This window comes from Coturnix japonica, chromosome 4, assembly GCF_054131305.1.
Source record: "Coturnix japonica strain WE chromosome 4, WE-NBRP24, whole genome shotgun sequence".
Lineage (NCBI taxonomy): Eukaryota > Metazoa > Chordata > Aves > Galliformes > Phasianidae > Coturnix > Coturnix japonica.
The window spans coordinates 11,806,800-11,827,633 of NC_140666.1; the positions used below are offsets into that span (position 1 = coordinate 11,806,800).

General features: G+C 46.4%; 2 protein-coding genes across 9 annotated transcripts in view; one reads left to right on the forward strand and one right to left on the reverse strand.

Annotated features, from left to right (window-relative positions):
- Window positions 1–7,422, forward strand: part of STK26 (serine/threonine kinase 26) — a 27,522-nt gene extending 20,100 nt beyond the window's left edge. For 6 of the 7 annotated variants that reach the window (XM_015860394.3, XM_085544537.1, XM_085544534.1 and 3 more), the window contains 8 exons: window positions 779–887; window positions 984–1,141; window positions 2,627–2,812; window positions 3,449–3,597; window positions 4,150–4,243; window positions 4,692–4,754; window positions 4,843–4,979; window positions 5,468–7,422. In XM_015860394.3, the coding sequence (XP_015715880.1) occupies window positions 779–887; window positions 984–1,141; window positions 2,627–2,812; window positions 3,449–3,597; window positions 4,150–4,243; window positions 4,692–4,754; window positions 4,843–4,979; window positions 5,468–5,492 (921 nt within the window). In that variant the 3' untranslated portion in view covers window positions 5,493–7,422. The remainder of the gene's footprint in view (window positions 1–778; window positions 888–983; window positions 1,142–2,626; window positions 2,813–3,448; window positions 3,598–4,149; window positions 4,244–4,691; window positions 4,755–4,842; window positions 4,980–5,467) is intronic. The other variant, XM_085544539.1, reaches the window with a different exon arrangement.
- FRMD7 (FERM domain containing 7) lies at window positions 7,027–20,546 on the reverse strand. 2 transcript variants are annotated; one of them, XM_085544533.1, is made up of 12 exons: window positions 18,808–20,546; window positions 16,301–16,405; window positions 15,963–16,005; window positions 14,786–14,819; window positions 14,038–14,135; window positions 13,838–13,952; window positions 13,576–13,723; window positions 12,277–12,372; window positions 12,027–12,190; window positions 11,870–11,938; window positions 11,712–11,787; window positions 7,027–11,597 (listed from the first exon to the last, which is right to left on the reverse strand). In XM_085544533.1, the coding sequence occupies exons 1-12, from the start codon at window positions 18,862–18,864 to the stop codon at window positions 10,581–10,583; spliced, it is 2,022 nt and encodes a 673-aa protein (XP_085400659.1). In that variant the 5' UTR covers window positions 18,865–20,546; the 3' UTR covers window positions 7,027–10,580. The 2 variants fall into 2 exon arrangements, with proteins under 2 accessions (XP_085400659.1, XP_015715764.2); XM_015860278.3 differs by having other exon boundaries at window positions 14,786–14,864.
- Window positions 20,547–20,834: the final 288 nt, after the last annotated feature.

The following is a 20,834-nucleotide window of genomic DNA, read 5'->3' on the forward strand; positions in this document are numbered from 1 at the left end:
GCATGTAATAGATTGTGGCTTTGGAATTTGATCTTCTTGAGAAAGAAGCTGAGAGAATTTGTTCTGTAACACTTCTACGTAGTTTATTGTCTCTTTTGGACTGTCAGATAATAATGAAGTTGTGTGGGGATTTTTAGTAGGGTTCAGTGGTTTTAGGTTTTAGTGTTCTAAAGGGCAACTTAATTTTTATTTCCTTTACTTAACCTCAATTTTGTCATGATTTTTTTTCTCCATTTCACTGCTGTGAGGTTTTTGTGTGTGTTTTTTAAATAGTACAATCACACATCTTAATTATTCTGCTTTATGTATGTAGTTTTCTGATGTGCAAAGCTTTGACAGTTGTGTGTTATGTTCTTAATGCAAAAGCAAGCAGAGAATCAAAAATATTGCAACAACTTTAAAAAAAAAGTCTTATTGAAATAGTTTCTTAAAGCACTCATTTTAAATGCAGTATTGGGTCTGCTGTGTTTGATAAGAGCATAAAACTTCTTGGGAATTTCTAGCTTTTCTTATGTGCTGCATGCTGAGGGGAGCGTGTACTGTATAGCATAGTAATGGAATTTGTAATGTATTATCCGTAGAGGAGGTGTGAAGATGGTTATTCTAATGACATCTTTTTCCTGATAGGATATTAAGCTACTTAATTTGAATCTTCACATTATGGATTCTGTAATATCTTTAAATTTAAACTCTTTCAAGTTTAAGATTTATTTAAATCAATAATAAGGCCAGAAATTAGATATGACTAGAATTATTTTCCTGTGTGTTTTCTCTAAAGCTTCGTGCTGGCCCTTTCGATGAGTTCCAGATAGCTACTATGCTAAAGGAAATCCTGAAAGGTCTTGACTACCTGCACTCAGAGAAGAAGATTCACAGGGATATAAAAGGTTCACTTCAAATGCATCTCTCTTTTTTTTTTTTTTAAAGTCCTTAAAAGTAAGAACAGCATTCTGACTTAACGTTGTGTTATTGCCCCTTGGCAGCTGCCAACGTCTTGTTATCAGAGCAAGGTGACGTTAAGCTTGCTGATTTTGGAGTTGCTGGGCAGTTGACAGACACACAAATTAAGAGGAATACCTTTGTTGGAACTCCGTTTTGGATGGCCCCTGAAGTTATTCAGCAGTCAGCATACGATTCCAAAGTAAGTATGAATGTAGAGGATCTCTCTCTCTGCTGATCTAACATAAATGGTTTTGTTTTTTGTCTTTCTAATTCTATAAAAAAAATAAAATTGATTTTAAATTACGAAAATCTACTGCTTATAACTATAGTAGAAAACACCACCCCTGTTCCCTTGCTTTGTTTTTTCTGAGAGTTTAGAGCTGCTGATTAAAAAGTGATGATAAGGAGGGAGTAGTCCCTTTTCTCTTGTGTGTATGCCCACCGGGTACTATAGAGCATAGGGTGAGTGAAATGACAGTGTATTTTAGTGCTGGCATTAGATTTTCCACACTGTTTACATGCATCCAGAAAGCTAAACTTCTTGGCACATACGAAGTACCTTTTGTACTGTTTTTCTTAGATAGTAAGTCTGTAACTATACTTAATAAAAAAAAAAAAGCCTGCTGAGTATCTGAGATGTTTTAAAGATCTACAGAGGTCTTTCCCAGAGCCAGATCAGGGATGATAGTAAAGAGTTTGTACATTCAGCTGTAGTTTTCATGTGTAGGGTTTCAGCATTACAACTGGAATTCTCATTCTGTGGCATTTTGGGAAAGCATTCTACCTTGTTTTAAAAGTATGTTCTCCAATCCAAGTTTAAATAATTCATCTCCAGATTTTCCTGTGTCAGCTGTACCACCCATTCATTTACATTCTGCAGCAACCTCGTCTTCCTTGTCTCTTCAATGTTGTTGCACGAGCTGTACCCTTTCCCCTTTCTTTCTAAGCCTTTGGGTACAACAGATGAAGGTATTAGGACAGAATACACTGATTTCTAGTCTACAGTTGTTAGTTATGCTATTTCAGTAACAAACAGTGAGGTAGTTTAAGTCTTCAGTATTTATAGATTTATAGTTATTTTAGTTCTTCTTGTAAAGAGGAAAGGAATATTGTAGAGATGCAACTTGTAACACTTTATTACGTGGGCAGCTTTGGGTTACAACTTTGCCAAGTGTAGTTAAATCATTCTTAGGCAGTTTTTAATGAGAAATGCTCAGAGTGATTTTTAATAGCACTTGTAACTCATCTAAAAATAGTGCAAAGAATGTATGTTTCACTTGGGAGAAGTCTTTACACTGAAAGATTTCATAGCTTGTAAGACATTAATAAAACTCATCTTTTAGGTAGAATCAGTATCACTTCATGATTCTTTAGGAACTTGTGCTTCCAACTTGATGTTTCAGGTCTAATTGGAGTTGCTGGTCATTTCCTAGCTTTCTTCTCTAACAACCTTATGAATTTAGCAACAACATGATGCTGTATTCATTAGTCAAAGTTAATAAAGACTGATTAAATCATTTATGTGCCTTCAGGAGTAATAGCCTTGGGGTATAAAAACAGTCCTTATGTGTTTATCTACTGGTACTAAAACTGATTCTATTACATAGATGCAGATTTCGGTTACTAAATACAGTGTTGTGATGGCATTCAACTTTGTACTGAAAGTATTTTTTCTGTTTCTCAGGCTGACATCTGGTCATTGGGAATCACTGCTATTGAATTAGCCAAGGGGGAGCCACCCAACTCCGATATGCATCCAATGAGAGTTCTGTTTCTCATTCCAAAAAACAATCCTCCAACTTTATTAGGAGAATTCAGTAAACCTTTTAAAGAATTCATCGATGCGTGTCTGAATAAGGATCCAACGTTTGTGAGTAGATAAGTGTGTGTGTATGTTTGTAATGTGTGTAGAGATGCTCACGTCTCTATTTTTAATGCATGCTTGTGAAGTCTTTTGCTGATGTAGTGCATCAGAGTTGACTAAAATAATTTTAGAGGCTAATTTTGACTGCAAATAGCAACAGTGCTTTTTAGTAATTCTCTCCACCCAAGCCTCTTTTGTTTAAAGTAATGGAAGGAGGAGGAATAACAAAGGAAGTGATGGCAGAGGCAGCTCCCAGAAATGGATGCAAAGCTAGGATAATGTCAGAAGAGAAACCTCACAGAGGAATCCTAGATCTCTTCCCTGGTAGAACTTTTGTTTTCTGTCTGAATGCTGCTTACAAGGAAATGCATTGGAGAAACTTGATTAGTCATTTTCCTGGGTGTGTACTTTCTAGCATAGGAGAGTAAGCAATATAGTCTGTGTGACTTGATCATATTTTTAGAGTGCTTGTAAATGTGGATTACTGGCTTTTTTTCACTTCCTGTTTCTACTAATTTCCTGATGCTGTATAAGTTAGGACTGAGAGTCTGTTGTTGTGCCGCATCTTCCCCACTAACATTTATAGTCACAAAATGCCAGCGTAACATTAAATATTCCAGTGGTTTGGGTTTTTTTCCACAGCGCCCTACAGCAAAAGAACTCCTGAAGCACAAATTCATTATGAAAAATGCCAAGAAGACTTCATACCTGACAGAACTAATTGATAGGTTCAAGAGATGGAAAGCAGAGGGACATAGTAGTGACGAAAGCGATTCCGATGGTTCTGATTCGTAAGTTAATTTTCACAATTTAATCTCTCCATCTAGCTTTGTTCTTTGTGTTTTGCATTGGCTTCTTTAAAGAAAACTGTTTGAAGCTAAAGGTTAATGCTTAAGTCAGGCTATATGCTGGTTCTCTAAACTTTTTTTAACCTCTGAACTCGTTTTCAGTTCTGCTTAAGTGCTGTGTGTTTCCTACTCTGAGGCTAGCGGTTATACAAAAAGTAGTGAATCACAACTGGAAATACTGTTCGCACAGTTTGGGTAGCATAACATTTCTTCAAGTCTTTGGTTTTTCTGGATATCAGATAACTGTTTTCAGTGAGATGCCTGCCATTGGAGATGGAAGGTCCTATAGGTAGAGGCAGCATCTTCTGTTTGCTTTGGTAATAATTCAGCTTGGTCTCTGAGGTATTTTTTCCTAAGATTTAAATACATGCTTTTTTCTTATTTTAAGACTTAACAGAAATAATCCTTAGAGATGTGTTATGTATTTGGGTTACCTCTGGCTGCTTAGCATTGGGTTGTGACTGGTGTTGTATACGTCGTATCCTTTTCCTTCAGGGAGTCAAGTAACAAAGAAAACAACTCTCATCCTGAGTGGAGCTTTACTACAGTTCGGAAGAAACCAGATGCAAAGAAGCTGCAGAATGGGACGGTATGTAGTCCGAGTTCTGTTAAGGAATGCTTTTGTAGCCATGGGGAGAAAAGTAGTATTAAAACTTCGTAGCTATATGGTTTTTCATAAGAATTGACAGCCTTTTTGTACCTCAATAGATAATGCTTGTTACTGATGTATCCTTTAACTTTTTCAGCCTTAACTTCAAAAGATATCACGTACTAATAGATCAGTATCTATTCATGGAGATATGATTGGTTTTGAGCTCTGATGTAATATTAGAGAAGGAAAATTGAGCTGTCAACATATATTGCATGCTATCAGCATCTCTTTACGTATCACATAATGCTTGATGTCCTGTAGCCTATTTTAAGATGTACTTTAAGGGCTGTGTTTAATTCATAGAAGTTCTAAAATCATGTGGTGTGTTAAATGCAGCTTATATACTGCACAGGAACATACTGATAGGCTTTCTTGTTAATTTTAGGATCAAGATCTTGTTAAAACCTTGAGCTGTTTAACTATGATAATCACTCCTGTCTTTGCTGAGGTAAGTTTTCCTTGCAAATTAGCTTCTAAATTATTGTCTGAGCATTCATCAATTCTGTAAGCTTTATCTCATTTGCTTTACTGCTCAGCTCAAACAGCAGGACACAAATAATGCTAGCAGAAAGAAAGCAATTGAGGAACTTGAAAAAAGCATCAATATGGCAGAAGCAACGTGTCCAGGGATCACAGACAAGATGGTGAAGAAACTTATGGAGAAATTTCAGAAGTAAGTTGATGCCGTGGGGGGAAGCACTTCCATTTGGGGAAAGCTGGTTGATTTTGAGCACTTTGTGTGTTAGGGAGATATGAGTACAGCCCTGTTATGCATAGGGCTCAGCTTTTAGCTCCACTAGTCATACAGGAGCTTCTGGGTATTAAAACAAAAACTAATGGTAACAGTAACCTTTTCCGCTTGGTCTTTTAGCCCTGCAATGTTATTATAGCTGTCATACTTTGTTTCCTTTAGTTTATCCTGCAGTTGTAACTTAAGCTTGTTTATAGCAAGTAAGTCAAGGAGTCTCCTTTGCCAGTATCTTTTTAGGGAGTGTTTGGGTTTTTTTGAGTGTCTTCTGGTGTGTGGTTCCTTTTTTTCCTTTGAGCTGTTAGGATGAGGTGAAGGCACATACCAGTTCAATGATGCACAGGTGGTTACTTGCTGTTTGCCACACCGAAATATAGTGATTAATGCTCTTCCTTGCATTTTTATATCTGTAGGTTTTCTGTTAATGACTCATCCTAAGAAACTTCACATAATTGACTGCTGTTTCGTACGGACCCAGTGAGACCCACCAAAACTACTTCAAGCTTGGCAGTGCTTAGCTCATGAGCTCCTTGTGCCTTTTGGATCTTTGCAACATATTGATGGTGATTTGAGGATTTGAAAGAACCTACTCAACTATTTTGTGGCAGTGCACATGGTTTTATATTTTCAGGAAATTATTTTGTAAAGAACAACTTTTAATATTGTAGTTTCACCTGTTTAATCTGATACAAGTTGAGGTGCAGTTTTGCTTTTAGAAATAACCATTACTTTAGTTAATAGGAAGTGCGAGTACAGTATGTTTTGATGCTATTTCGTTCCTGTACACAGGGATGTACAGGTCTTTTGTATTCATGAGTTGAACTTTTGTAAATCACTAACGAGCTTCAGAGAAAGTAGCTTTTTCACGAGCGTATTCAAAACGTAGTGGCAAGGTTATTGCTGTAGCACCTGCTTCGACCAGCATATAGTTATCGTGCCCTGGAAAATAAACCTGCAACAGTATCTACTACGATTCTAAATTGGTACAGTATTTTAGGCAGCTCTATGATTAAATATATTTGAGAGCAATATGTCAATAGTTTGCAGGTGATATGTAGCAACAGGTATATCCTGATGTACAGTATATATGTATTACCTTTTAGAACAAGTAGTAACTCAATCTTACATCATCGTGGAAGGAAAATTAAAGCAATACAGTTGAGGGGGTGGGGCTTTTGGCAATAATGGACGAAACCTGAAGTCCAATTTAATTTAATGTTTCTCCTCTGACTATTATATATACCTGGATGGAAGGGAGCCAGAGAAGCCGAGCTCGCATGATACATACCTCACAAGCAGGTATAAGCGTAACACCAGCGTTCTTTGTGGTGGTGTTGTTTCTCCTGTAAGATATTTATACACGTTTTTTTTTGTTGTTGTTCTTAAATACATGAAATACAGTACATCAACATAATTTGTTTATAATTTTCTGGAAGTGTATTTTAAATATGTATTTACCAGTTAATATGCAAAGAGCTGAGTTATAGATATTCTTTCACAAACAGGTAGTACCGTGCAGTACGGAGTGATTTTTTTTCATAAGAAGTAGGTAAGACTATAAAGTTGCTTTCAGTTACATATTTATGGTACTGCTAGATGGGTAATCTCTTCTGTTTTGTTTTGGTTTTGTTCTTCTTTTCCGTTCTTTTTCAACCCAGTATGTATATTATGCTGAAGTTTTGAACTGGGATTGTTTTTCAGTACTTAGCTGTGGAACTGTTGGTGTAAATTTCTGTTTTGATAAAGGCTGGGTGTGTTTATTTTATGGTTCAGACCTGCACATTTTTGTTTTTGCACAAAAGTCATTTTAAAGAATCTGAAATATATCTGCCAAATATGGAAAAAGTAATGGTGTGCAAGTAAATACTGCATTCTTAGTCAAATGTTGCCATTACATCGTTTTTATATAAAGGACACTTGTGAGAGATGGTGGTTAGATATGCCAAGGACAATTATTTTCAATGGTGCCTACACTGTATAAAAGAAAAAAAGAAAAAAAAAAAAGAGAAATTACTTTTAATTCCTTGTTTTAATTTTAAGAAAGTGTTTCTGTTTAAACCTTTCATCTGCTATATAACTGAGATCCGATTAGAATTTATATCTGAGAAACAAAGTCTGGAAATAGTTTTTGAAAACAATAATGTTATGGATTAAATAAATATTTTTATAAATGTAAAAGCAGCAGAAGTTGTAAATACAGTTGATCTGAAGCTTTACAGAATAACTGCATCACAGAAACAAATTGTAGTGCTCCTCTAGCTTCCGTAGTTGTTAGTCTTGTAAATCTGTTTATAGATGAAGCTTATTTCAATGTTTCGGGGGGTTTTAAATGGTTTAAAAATAAATATTTAAGTTCTGTAAACTTTCATGAGCCGCTTCTGTGGTGCGTTTTGTTCTGGATTTCTAAGAGATGTGCAGAGGTGGGGATGCACTTGGTGGAGTCTGATGTTGCTTTTCAGCAGAGGCACACGGAGCTGTGTGGTCATTCTTAGGGTTTGGGGTCCCTCCCACCCCCATGCTGTTCTTACCCACAGAACACCTAGAAGCTGTTGTGCAACTAGAAAGGCAGATCAGCTCTGGTGGTCATCTTGGTTTCAGTCCCACAGAGGCATCTCCAGGATCAGACAAGCATTCCTGTCCTTTGACAGCCATGTGCAGATGTGGGAATGCTGGCTTGATGAACTGGGTGTTGTGGAGTGGAGGTACAAAAAGGCCTGTGCTACAGTGACCTCAGCTTCTATCTACTTCACCTGTCTCATCCTAAATCTCGTTTGAAAGACCTGCATGCTAATTTCTCATAAGTAAAATCATGTTCTTACTTCTGTGCCACTTCCTTTTAAGGTGCTTTTCTTTTTTAATGAGACCAAGTGGAGAGGTGGTGGGGAATTTTTCTCCAGTGTTGTAAGTGGTGGCTCTAGCCTGTTGACACGGGGTCTTTTAATCTATGCAACTCTATAAGCAATCCTGGGAAGCTAAGGGTAGTGAATTAAGGGGAGAAAGGAGCATCTCATATCACAAGGAGGACGTGTTGCTGAGTTACAGTGCACCCTAAGAAATGGGTGGATATATACCTACCTCAATGGACAGTGGGTGGAGAGGGGGGAATAATCCATGTTGTCATTCTCTTACAACATCAGTCCCTTTAAAACTTTATTTTGCATCTGTGCTTCATAGGACAGTAACTTTAAGAATGGACATCTGTATTACTGGTTTCCAGAGGACTTTTTCCCCATTACTTCCCCATTAGTTACTGTTAACTCTATAACTTAACTCTATTCTGTTGCTAGCAGATAACCAATGGGGAAAGATACCAAAATATTCAGTCAAGAGCCTTCTTGCTTGGTTAGTTTCTTAGTTGTCCCACTGTAGGTGGAGAAGAATTGATATTGAAGCATATATATCTCTTGAAATGCCAGTCTGATTCCTCTGATGCTCTTCTGTATGGTAAGCACACGGTATTGTGAAATCCTGTTCTTGCATTGAATTGGATGTCTGTAGTTGGATAGGAGAGTATATAGATTTTTAATGTGTTTGCACAAAGCTTAGTATCTGTTAAAAGTCTGATTTTTATCACACTGTTTCATGACTTGACGCTGGAATAAAATGTTCTTCTTCGCTAAGTAGTCATGGTATGTATGCTGGCTTGCCTTATTTCACATTGTTCCAAGCAGCAAAGCTTGTTCTTCCTATACTGTGTGTGTTTTGATGTTTTATACCCTAATACATACACACACATGTAGTGCGGCTTACTTGCTTAATGAGTACATACATCTGCCTTTTCCTATGTACTGATGTCCTCCACCATCAGCACTTCAAATCCTTCTGTGTCATCCCTTCCTACTCTAGTTTTTGTTGTGCTTTGTTTTCCTTTCACTAGTAAGGTGTGCTCAGTTGATATTCTTTCCTTTCCTTGGTGAACAGGGCTAAGAAGAGACACCTTTTCTCTCTAATAGAGCGGTCCCAAAGCAGCATGTAGGGTCCAGGTAGTTCACAGCTTCAGCCTGGAATAATTTAGAGCAAAAGCAAACTGTGTTCCACTATTGATCTAACACGTTTCTTTGGGCAGCTGACCAAGAATGTGGCTGTTTTCAGCAGCATTCATTGAGTCTTAGCAGTAGCTGAGACAATGAAGGCGCAGAGGGAACTTAGCCCAGCAGCTCTGTGGAGCAGTGAGGGCTACCACAGAGCTCTGAGGTGCAGGGGAAGGTGGGTCACAGTGCAGATAAGGCAGGAAGGAAAGCAAATTTCAGCTCTGAACAACTGTTTTTCATTGTCCAGCTTCTAAAACAAAATGACAGTGTGTGGCAGTAACCATCAATGTACTTCTTTGTACCTTTGAACTTGTTTGGTCCTTGCTTCAGCTCCTGTGTTCCTGAAATCCATTCTAGCATCTCTCATACTGTCCCTGTTGTAGTCATGGCCTACAGTCTTAGGGAGTTGTTATTAAAGGCTGAAGACAAAGTAGAAAGATCTCCTAATATCTTACGGAGGTAGCATCACCGTCCTGTAGGCAGAGTAGGTAACCTGTAGTTGTGAGGTCGTCTTATTACCACAGAATAAAAAAGCAAGACATTTCGAAGAAGTACCTTTATTCCTTTTCTGGAAGCAGTGGATAAATCGGGGATCTCCCTCCTCCCACCCTCAGGCTGCTGGGAAGCTCCCTCCTTTATTTTTACCAGAGCTGGTATTCAAGTAGCAAACAAGAAAGTTTGGCTTCTTCAAGCCAAGGGTGAGCATCAGCTGCCCCTTCCTAAGGTTTTTAACCCCACTTTGCTTGACTGTGGCCTGTGGGGAGACCAGGGGCTTCCATTACATATGTCTCCCCTGTATTTGATCAAGGCAGTGATGGGCCTGGGTGTCAGAGCTGCTACCAGAAACTCTCAAACCTAAATAAAAAAGACCTGAAAAAGGTGAGGCTGTATGATGTAATTCATTACCCTGCTTTCAGGAGCTCACTGTGGGAAGCTACCTAAATGATTTATGAGTCTCTCCATGATGTTTCTTAGGGAATGATAATGTGCATTGCTCCGAGCATTACGAGAAGCACCGTGTGTGTGCAGCTGCTCTCAAGGGCTGGGAGCATCAGTGTAAGGTGGGGTAGCAGACAAGCTCTTTGCTGGGGCATTAGCAGCTCCCTGACTTTGCTTTCCTGGGGCTGGGAAAACAAGATGCTTATGAACTTCCATGGGCTGCCTTTTCCTTCTCTCACAGTGTACTGATAACAGCAGCAGTGGCTGAGTTCTGAACCAGCCTTGCTGGGACTGGAGATGGTGGCTGTGGGGCTTCAAGAGAGCCCTTCTGCTGGGCATGGGATCAGCTTGGTGACAGCGATGTGGTGGCTTCCTTGCATGCCACAGGGGATGGGTACTTCTGGATGCCCTCAGCTATCTGTTAACACATCCTCTACAGCTAACATCACTCACACTACACAAGCCAACCACCTTGTTTCACAAACAGCAAGCAGGCCTATGATCCTTCAGCAGGCTTGGCTCTGCCTGGCCTCTCCTTTTGGCAGGCAGGAGGCACCTATGTGAAATACCTGGAAGTCCTCTCTTCAGCAGCACTAGTAGCCAAGGACACCTCTTCATCCTCCTCCTCCTCCAGCTGCAGGCTGCCTGAGGACAGCCGCACACGGGCCCTGGGTGCCCGCAGCACTCTGCCATACAGGGAGCAGTAGTCGGCAGCCAAGAGGTCAGAATCGGAGTCGCTGGACTCGGTGCTGCTGCCCACATAGCGCTCATTGGCACGCCGCAGCCCTGGCACTGCACTGTGCTGGGCCAGCACGTGCTGCAGCATGCTGGCCTTCCTGCTGCTCAGGGCTGGGCATGGACCCAGGGGCCTGAACTCAGAGCTGTAGGGGAAGCGGATGGCCTTCATGTCCGACTGACTCCAGGAGCGCTTGGGCGGCTGCTCCTGGAGGCCGTAGTCGAAGGAACGAGCCGGCTGCCTTCTCTCCCCTTCTGGGCCCACCCCGGTGCCCACAGCCTCGTGCTGCAGTTCCCCCATCCAGGTGCTGCTGGGGCCCCACTTGCCCGTTTTGGTGGCTGTGGGGATGCACCCACCGGCCGCTCCCCCCCCCTCCTCGCTGGGCACATGGCACAGGGGCTCTGGTGGCCTGTCCACATAGAAGAGGAGCTGCGGAGCCGGGGCGGGTGGCAGCGGAGGGCATGGCACGTCTGTGTACACCAGCGGCCTGGCGCTGACCTCACGCATGTTGCCCACCGAGGGGCTCCTGCTGCTCCCACTGAACTTGTGGTGGGGCCGGAAGGACGTCAAGGGGCTCCTGCTGCTAAAGGGGTCTGTGGGCTCCCATGCCCGCTCCAGCTCCAGCTGGGCGTAGAGCAAGGGGAAGGCAGAGCTGCTCTTGGAGTGAGGCAGGAAGGTGGGGGCCACTTCAGGCTTGAAGCGCTCCAGCTCGGCAGCGAACATCATGGCGGTGGCAGACCCGCTGTGGCGGCTGTCCAACGTGGGCTCCGAGGTGTGCACCCCGCTGGCAGTGCGGAAGGAGCCGCAGCTGCCATAGGCCAAGCGCAGCTCCTCCACCTGTGGGACCAGGGGTGTGTGGGTGCCCAGGGGCAGAGCAGGGCCAGCTCTGGATGTAGAGCCAGGTGCTGGCTCGGCTTCCAGCTGCCCCACACCCACCCCATTGGGTCATACCTGCTTGGACACATCTGTCAGGAGGTCTGGGGAGGAGCGGCACTGCCTCTCATCATAGTGGGATGTGTAGTGCTTCCTGCAAGGCCAAGAGCATGGATGGGTGCGTGGCCTCCACCTTGGCCCTGCCACCCCCCCAACCCCCCCTGGCCTCCCAGTACCTCTCGAAGGGTAAGCTTTTCATCTTTGCCTTCCTCCCATGCTCCAGCAGCTGCCTCTGTGTCCTCCCACTACAGCAGTGAGGATGGAAAGGTGTGAGCAGTGCCCTCAGCCCAGCCCTGGGCAGCTTCACACCAGGGTTTTCCCCTGGGCCCTTACCTGTAGCGGAAACTCGAGCCCTTGCTGCACAGAAGGGCTTTGGGCTTTGACTTGGGCTCCTCGGACAGCCGGAAGAAGGCATGGTACTCCACACACGTCTTCCAGAAAGCCTTGCAGGCATCCCTGCTCGCCATGGTGAACTCCAATGTGTCCTTGCACAGAGCCTACGTGACACGGGACAAGCACACAGGCTGCAGGGCTCTGTTCGGCTGTCCACCCTCCCAGCCCTGAGCCCCAGCACAGCACTTACAGCAATGTTTGCATGGAGCTTGATGAGAAAATGCTTCCTCTTGAAACTCAGTTTGCGAATTTTGGACCAGTTGAATGTGTTAATCTTTGTATTGCCCTGCAAGGAATGACAGAGCATTACTGTGGGACGGGGCAAGCAAAGAATGCAGAAATGCAACTGGGCAAGAGTTGAGCTTGTGGGCTCCACACTGCCACTGCAGCTCTCAGTGCCCCTCCCTGGCTGTAGTAAAGAGGCTCTGGGGGTTCTGGTGTTTTGTTCTGATCGATCAATTGGTTCCAAGAGTGGGAAGTGATAAACACTGCCTACTAAAGCTGAAACTGCAGGAGTTTGAGAGAAAACTCACAGAGGTCACAGCAGCATCCCACCCTTCCCAGCCCACAGGGCAGGCGAGTTAATGCAGAATCTGCTCCTGAAGGAAGAACTCAGCTTACCTCCATGCCCTTAATGCCCCCTGCAAGCACACCTTACTTTTATTACCATTACACATTGATTTGGACACAGCCACGCAGCAGGAGCAGATCAAATGGTGCCACTCCACGCTACAGCACTGATTCCCCTCTTGGCTTCCAGGGAGAGCCCAGGCTGCCGTGAGCTCACAGATGCTCCAATCATGCCTGCACACAGGGGGTGTTTACGGCTCTCCATAAATCACCGGGTCTGGCAGCACTAATTGCCAACTGCAGACCCACAGTTAGGATTTCTTTCTGTGCTGGCACCATGTCCCCAGGTTGAAGTTAGCCGGTGTGGGAGGCGAGTGCTGTTTCACGCCGGCTGCGAGGAAGTCTGTATTTATTCTGCAGCTACACTGTGATTACGGCATTATGTAATTGCACAGACGTTAGAGGGCTATTTTTGCTGGAAGATTACACAGTGAGTGTGCGTGACGCAGCCATGTAACCTGTGGTGCTTACACAGCCGTGCATGCTCTGACAAGGGCTCTGCATGGGCATGGATGGCAGCGTGCAGCCTGAGCTGGCAAAGCACAGAGGCTGGGCCTGGGGCTGTGCCCAGAGCTGCACCAAGGTCTGCTGGGGTGCACCAGCTGTGTGGGACTGGGGAGGACTTGGAGCTGGCACGGGGAGAGGTGAGGATAGGAGGAGAGGAGAATAGGAGGAGAGGAGGATAGGAGGATAGAAGGACGGGAGGATAGGAGGACAAGAGGACAGGAGGACAGGAGGACAGGAGGACAGGAGGATAGGAGGACAGGAGGATAGGAGGATAGAGGGATAGGAGGATAGGAGGATAGGGGGCTAGGGGGATAGGAGAATAGGAGGATAGGAGGATAGAGGAGGTGCTCACCCGCAGGACCAGCACCCCCATGTGTGTCACCGCCAGGTTGATCTGCGTCCCCTCGCCGTCGCTGGCAGGGTGTGGGCGAATCCCATACATCTCCAGCTTCCTGGCCACATCCAGCAGCTGGGCATCCGACTCAGCCGGCGTCTTCCCCCTGGAGTCCCAAATACAGCGGGAAGTGGCAGGAATTATTAAGAGGTTTTTGGATGCAGCCGTGCCGGGGTACTGAGAAGCTGTGGCACAGATGGAGCGGCAGAGCAGCCCTCACCTGTGCCGCCGGTGGTAGTGCATGATCTTGTTGTCCAGGTACTCCTGGTTGGGCAGGTACCTGTGCGTGGCCAGGTGCTGCTGGTCCGTCTCCTCGTGGAAGTCACCCAGCTCGGCTGTAGGGGGACACAGGAAGAGCAGGGTTGGGGGCATCGTGTGCTGCATGGCTTAGACAGTGCCCTTCAGCCCCGCTGCCCTTACACTGCAGCAGGTGGGAGACGAGCAGAGCAGCACTCTTGTCACTGCAGGGCAGTCTCGCCAGCGCCAGGTCCTTCTTGATCTGCAGGGTGAAGAGGTACCTGCAGGGGGGACAGGAGGTGCTCTGAGCATGGATCCTTCTATGGGACACAGAGCCAGGTGTCCCCGTGCCTCTCCTGGTGTTCACCTGTGCCCCTGCCCAAAGGATGGAGGGCCAGAGGGGGGAGCGTGGGTGGGGACCCCAGGGAGGATCCAGCTGGGCACACCCTGAGCTCATCCTGCCATTAGTAGGTTTCAGAGCTAACATTCCATTATGCTTCGGAGGGCATTCATGTCTCTCGGGGCTAATGTTCTGCAGAAGCACTGCACTGGTTTTATTCTTAGTTCCTGTTTGCAGTGCTTTCTGTGAAACATAAGAGCTCGCCCTGTCAATTTCAAAGATGAAATTGAGGTTCTTCTTTCAGAACACGGCTCCAGGCAAGAGCCAGCTGACTCAGAGCTCAGCAGCTCACACGTTTGGCAGAGAGCACATTGCATGGCCATTGAGTGGATTTTGTATACAAACAGAGCATCAAGAAAGAGATATGCATTGGGGTTTGGTTTTGTCCAGCACGGGGCTCTGTCAGTACTTGGGATTAATGCTGCTAACAGACAGGTTGGGTTGGGTGATGGTAAGGAAATAAACACGTGCATAGCGACTGCAGAAACAAGGGGACGGGGCAGTAAAGGGAGCACAGAACGAACACGGTACCTTGTCAGCTCCTCTCGCAGGTGTCCGGGGTCCACTGGGAAAAATTTCACCATAAATTTGAAAAGAACCTCCTTAGGATCTTAAAACACAACACCTTCATAAGTTTTCTTTCACGTGGCTCTGGAGAACATTCACAACTCTCTTCACACACCCCTCTCCATACAGAGCGTGTTACTCTGCCCCTTACAGGCCTGGAGCAGAAGCCCTCTGAGTATTAGGGCTTCCATCCTGCCCAAACCCCACCACCACCAACAGAAATAAACAGGGAGCTGAACTCCTCAATAGCATTACAGAAAACATGACCCAGCAATACTTTAAATTGTTAAGGGTCAGGAAAGGGATTTCTGCACAGGTTCTTATGGGAGCAATGCTCTGGGTGTTACTCTGGGGTGGTGCAGCTGCCACTGGGGCAGTATATTAAACCCTCAGCAAAATCTATGGGCTTTCCCTGGCCCTTTGAGCACTTGGGATGCAACAGCTTCAATGGAATCAATCCAGGCAGAGATGTTTTGTGAGACAAGCAAGAGCAAGCAGCCAAACCCAAGGCAAAGCACGTGGGAGATAGGAAGCCAATGCTAAGGGAGCCACTGCAGGACAGCTCCAGTACTCCCTATAGAAAAACAGGGTCATGCATGGCCCTATGCTTTGGACCACCTCCTAGCCATCACATATTTGTGACAAAAATCATTTGGTTCATTGTGGGGGGAGGAACAGGCTGAAGGAGGGGCTGTGTTAGCACTGCTCGTGCATTCAGGTCAGGCTGCATAGCATCACTGTGCCCTAGTGGAGCCTTGGGTCTGGAATGGAGTGGGGTCACTGCGTGTTGAATGCCTTACAGCTGGGCAGCTGGGCTGCAAATGGGAAAGGAAGGCATTCAGAAAGATTCCCACTGCTCTGCCAACTCAGCAATGCACACACAGCCAGCCCTGCTTCTGTATCAAACTGCTGGGATATGAGCAGCTCAAACCTAAAACATGCAGCTAGCAGTTTGCAGAAGCATTTCTGCAAGGACTCACATATCTTTGCAAACAACCCTGCCCAGCCTCACCCCATTGAGGGAGGGCAGCTAAATGCCAGAAAGCAGAGCTCCCACCCCATAGCACAAGGAAGGACAGCAGCATACAGCACTGTCTGCCCCCGCAGTGCTTGAGAAGAACCTCATTCTGGCAATACTTACTTTTAATTTGCTTTGTTATGGGCTTTAGAGGCTCCAACCAGACCTGAAACAAGGCAGCAAAGAGCTGTGTCAGCAAACAGCACGAGGGCAGTGGGAATGAAAGCAGCAGCACCATGGTGGGATGCCATAAAGGAGCGCTGGCCAGTGTGGGGCTACCCTGCATTGCCACAGGTGGCTGTGGATAAACCCCATGAGCAAACCGTGGCTGTCCCCAGGGCTTTGTCAGCCCGGCTGTGGCCTGCAGCTCCCGTTTTCAAGGTATTCCCATCTCCATTTTCCACCCAGTGCCCCGCTGCAGGACGCTGCTGCCAGGCCATGGGCACAGAGCATGCACTCACATGGTTCCCAGCCTGGCTGCAGAACTCCAGCCCGAAATATTCCTTCTCCGCCAGGTTGAGGTGGCTGCAGGTGAGGTTGAACAGCCCCTTCCCGCAGGACTTTTGCTGGTGAGCAAATACATGCAGAAATGACAGGTTAGCAGTGCTGAGAGCAGCGGGGAGGGGGTTTCAGGCAGGTAGGGAAGAAGTTCATCCCTTTCCCTTCCTCTGAGATGGGCTGTGGGTTGCTTTGTTACCATGCCACAGCAAAACCTTACTCAGTAAATGTCTTTGTTATGTGGGGTGGGACAATTGCGGCTTTATGCCACTTATCTCGGCTCATGGAGGTCACTTCTCACCTTTCTTTAGGAGCTTGATAAACCAGGAGAGAAGTCTCGGTCTCAGGACACCTGTTGCAGTCACCGCCATTGGGATTGGAGCTGCAGACAGACACTACCTGGGTGCCCCACGGCTGGGCTGAACGAGCTGCAATTAGTGGTAATTAACAGCACCAGACCCTGCAGAGATCCTGCACCCTGGGTCAGCACAGTGCTAACGAAGTAGCTCCATCCTCTGACACAGGAGGCAAGAAAGCACCAAAACCGAACTGGGCAGAGAACAAAAACCAGCAAAAACTCCATTCCTAAGTCATTAACTGACTTGGGCAGAGCCACCCAGGAACACAGGCAGGTCGGTGCCTGCAGGGGCAGCTCAGAGATCCGGGGGGGGGTGTTGTGGGTGGCTGAGGGCTCAGTAATGAGCACCTGTCACAGCTCGGCACTGTCAGCCTGCTGCAAAGTGAGAGCCTAATAACAGCATTGGCTCCGCAGCACGCCCGGTTCTCCTCGAAATTACAAGATCACAAGGGTAATTAAAAGCAATTATAATGGTTGATTTCTAAGCTAGAATTTTCCAGCATGAAAGGCCTTGGCCCTCGTCAGGCTTGTGGGGAAGACGGGCACGTCCCAGCGGGTTGTTCCCCACCTGTGTGTGGGCAGCGAGCTGCTGGCTGGGCTGGGTGCACTCAGCTGCTGCATGGGGCTGCACCCCACATCCCTAAGTGTGCCCTCGGTGCTGCCTGTGGGGCTGCTGCAGGGCCCAGTGGTGGGGGTGGGAGAAAGGAGAGGCTGTGCTCGCCCTCCCTCACCACGCTGCAAGCAGCAGAGCAGCCCAGTGCCCTCCCAGTGCCACGCACCCGCTCACTGCTGCCTTCCCCTGCCCCAGAGCACTGTGTTATGCTGATTTCTAACCAGCCCTGCCGTGTTTTGTCTCTGCTGTCCTTCTCCTCCCATTATACTCAAGTGCTTTCCATTGAAAAAAAAAAAAAAGCTTTCCAAACTAGGGAAGGGCTTTGGATGAGTCTCTTGAAATGTGTGCTCAAGACTTAGCCCAAAGCGGTCCGTTTCTAATGGAGAAGTCTCTAATTCAGCTCTCATTTATCTGAACCACACAGCGTGAAACACTCCGTGCCCCAAAGGGATTTCCAGGACCCTTCCACACTAAAAAAGGAAACGGCTCTGAGTCCCTCTAATGGAACCTATTTGCTGCACTATAGCGTGCAGAGGCACAGGGCTGTGTTTTGATCAAAGGAGAGAGCAGAGATGGATAAAACACAGCAATATTGTAACAGTAGCATCTTTTCCAATGGTCTCTCGCTGTGCCCCGATCTAATCAATACGAATCCCCTGCAAACATCTGTAAATGATCACTTTTTATGCAAACTCAAGTCTAAAATGCATCAAAGAAACCGAATCAGGCGACCTCCGTGTTGTTCCAAATGATGGAATTACTTTGCAACCCTCTTTGTGCAGAACTGCTGTCACAAAGCAGCTGAACAGAACATCAAGAGCAAGTGGTAGGCTATGAAGAGAACAGAAGTGCCTCAGATCCACAATGGAACATTAAAGAAATGAATTTCGTATTAAACGCAGCAGTCCCATAATAGACGCAGGGAAAGGTTAGAACAGATTCACTTGGATTCTCTCATCAATCAGCTGCTGTGGTTAATAAAGCCCAACCAACAGCTCAGTGCCACTTCCAGCACACAGACACTACATCGGGCACAGCTGCTTCCAGTCACCCATATGCACACACACACACACACACCAATCTAACACCTCTGATATCAATGTCAGACATTTAAATCATATCCTACCAGTCAATATTCAGAGCTGGTATTCATTACATGTGAATTATCAGTGACAGCGTGCTCTGGGACACTGCCATGTAAAAACAAGAGACAGTCAGCTTGTTGCTCTGCTGCTCCCCAAAGCACACACATTCCTTTCTCACCCCTATGCCCAAGGAGAGATGCACACAGATGTTTCTCACCATGGGTCGTGTGGTTCGAGCTGCTGTTTTCATGCTGTTCTCAGACTTATTTTCGCCTGTTGGATGCTAACACAGCAGCCAGACAAACAAGAGCACCCCACCCCTGCCCACAGCATCACCTCGCCTTCCCCAGTATCCAAAGGATAACACCAGATAAGCAAAAGCCATTCCTCTTTCTCTATAAGATGCCCACTTACGTCCACTACAAAGATCTTCTGGGAGTCATCCAGGAACTGGACCTTCAGATGCAGCATCCTGGAGCTGGGCGGGCACAGAGCCCTATTGCTGCGAGCGGCGTGCAGGGCAGAGAGCCCCCTCTGCTCGCTCACAATGCATCCTCCCCACAGCTGGGTGCAGGGCTGCACACACAGATGGGCAGGGGAAGCTGCAGCATGGACTGCCTGAGAGTGGGCTGAACGGCATCGCTGTGCTGCAGGATGCTTCCCCCTGTGAACTGTGCTTCTCTGCTATGGGAGAAGGCTGAGCACTGACGCTGTGCGGTGTGCGCTGATGGGGCTGGCACAGAGGTTGATTTTGCAGATACTGGTGAGAAAAGAGAGGGTGAAGGGAGGGCAGGAGTCACACAGCGGGGTCAGGAGAAAGGGCAGAGTGGTTCTGCTGCAAAGGTGGCTCAGCAGCACTGTGCTGTGCTCTGCTGCACTGCAAGGAACCAGCTGGCCATGGAGGGGGTCATCCGAACCCCAACATGCTTTGTGCTGAACCAAACCCTGTGGGAGCCCTTCTTGGGGGTGCAGAGCAGAGCTTGGGGCTTATCCCTGGTACCATCTGAAAGCTCTGAGTTGTGTCCCAGGCACACAATCCTATAACTGTGAGGCAGGGAAATATCTGGGGCAGGAGGTCTGGTCCCCTCCTGCTGCTGCATGTGAGCACAGCCAACTCCTGCCAGCAAGGACCTTCCCAGCTCCAGGGAAGGATTCTTAGACTGCCAGTTCCTGGATTGCTGCTGGTGGCAGCTGGGGACCAATGTGGGCAGGGGAAGAAAGAGGAAGCAAAAGGAAAGGCTTTCCTCCGGGCTAACTAACTCAGCAGGCGGCTGCCAGCGAGTGCTGTTATGCATAAACACCTCATCAATTTGCTGTTGAGAAAAGCTGGTACAGTCGTTTGACAGGGCTGAAAAGCACCAGCGACTGGCCCTGACTAAGAGAAGCTCCTCAACTCTTTAACAGGGACAAGCATTTCTCATTGATCCCACAAGTCATTTTGGTTTGAGCACATCTCAATCGACTCAGCCAAAAGTTCTGCCCTTCCTGAAGCTTCTGACCCAGAACCACCCCATTCACTGAATACAATAATGATGCGCTTGCGTTTCCATCACACTTTGCTTGCTCAGCATCAGCAAAACAGCTTGATATCAGAGAGCTCATTACTCAGAAGTCATTGCTGGGAAATCCAAGCAGTCACATCATTAGTTCTGTTCCTCCCCGTTTATCTTCTGTTCTCTATCCCTACAGAGCCGTGCTTGCAGCCGGGCTCCCTCTCGTGGCTGTGACCGACAAGAAGATGGTGAAGGTGGCAATAAGGCTTAAATAGAGTCAATGGAGTTGGAAGGGACCCTTTAAAGGCCATCTGGTCCAACTCTCTGCACTGAGCAGGGGCACCCACATCTCCATGCAGATGATGTCTAAGCAACGTAAATAGCCCAACGCTCCTATTATTCAGAATATGACATTATCTCATGTTTAATATGATGGTTGTGCTCCGTGATGTTTAATTCTGACAGATCACTTCCAAGGCACGAGAAAGCAGTTTATACAGAAAAAGCAAAGGCTCGTGAATCTCTCAAGCCAAAGGAGCACAGATACCCCTATAGGCATTCAGTCATTTCTATAGGGGGATGCAGCTCCCTACATCTTAGTAACAGCAGGAAAACCCCAGGACTTGGCTGGACTGTCCTCAGTTTGTATCAAGCATGAACTCTTCCAGGCCCACCCACACAGCCCCACCCCAACAAGGCAACGCAGTGCAGGTTTACCTGTACTCAGTACTCATGTGAGGTCACGGTGCTCAGGCTCTGTCCTCATTAGTGCTGTCAGATGAGCCCATCGATCCCTTCCATCTGACTCTCCAAGCCACACGCAGAGCTTTCCCACCTTCTGCTCCAAGGCAAAAAACATCAGACCCCAGCCCGGAGCTCATATTGGTTTCACCATACAGGTACTACACTGCAGAATGGCAGCTGGGCAGTGCCTGCTCTCTGCTCTGG

Coding starts and splice junctions, on each gene's coding strand:
- FRMD7 (XM_015860278.3), bottom strand. CDS start 18,864: ATGCTGCATCTGAAGGTCCAGTTCCTGGATGACTCCCAGAAGATCTTT. Junction 12,191..12,276: donor AGCTCCATGCAAACATTGCT/GTAAGTGCTGTG, acceptor CGTGTCACGTAG/GCTCTGTGCAAGGACACATT. Junction 11,939..12,026: donor GGCTCGAGTTTCCGCTACAG/GTAAGGGCCCAG, acceptor TCACTGCTGTAG/TGGGAGGACACAGAGGCAGC.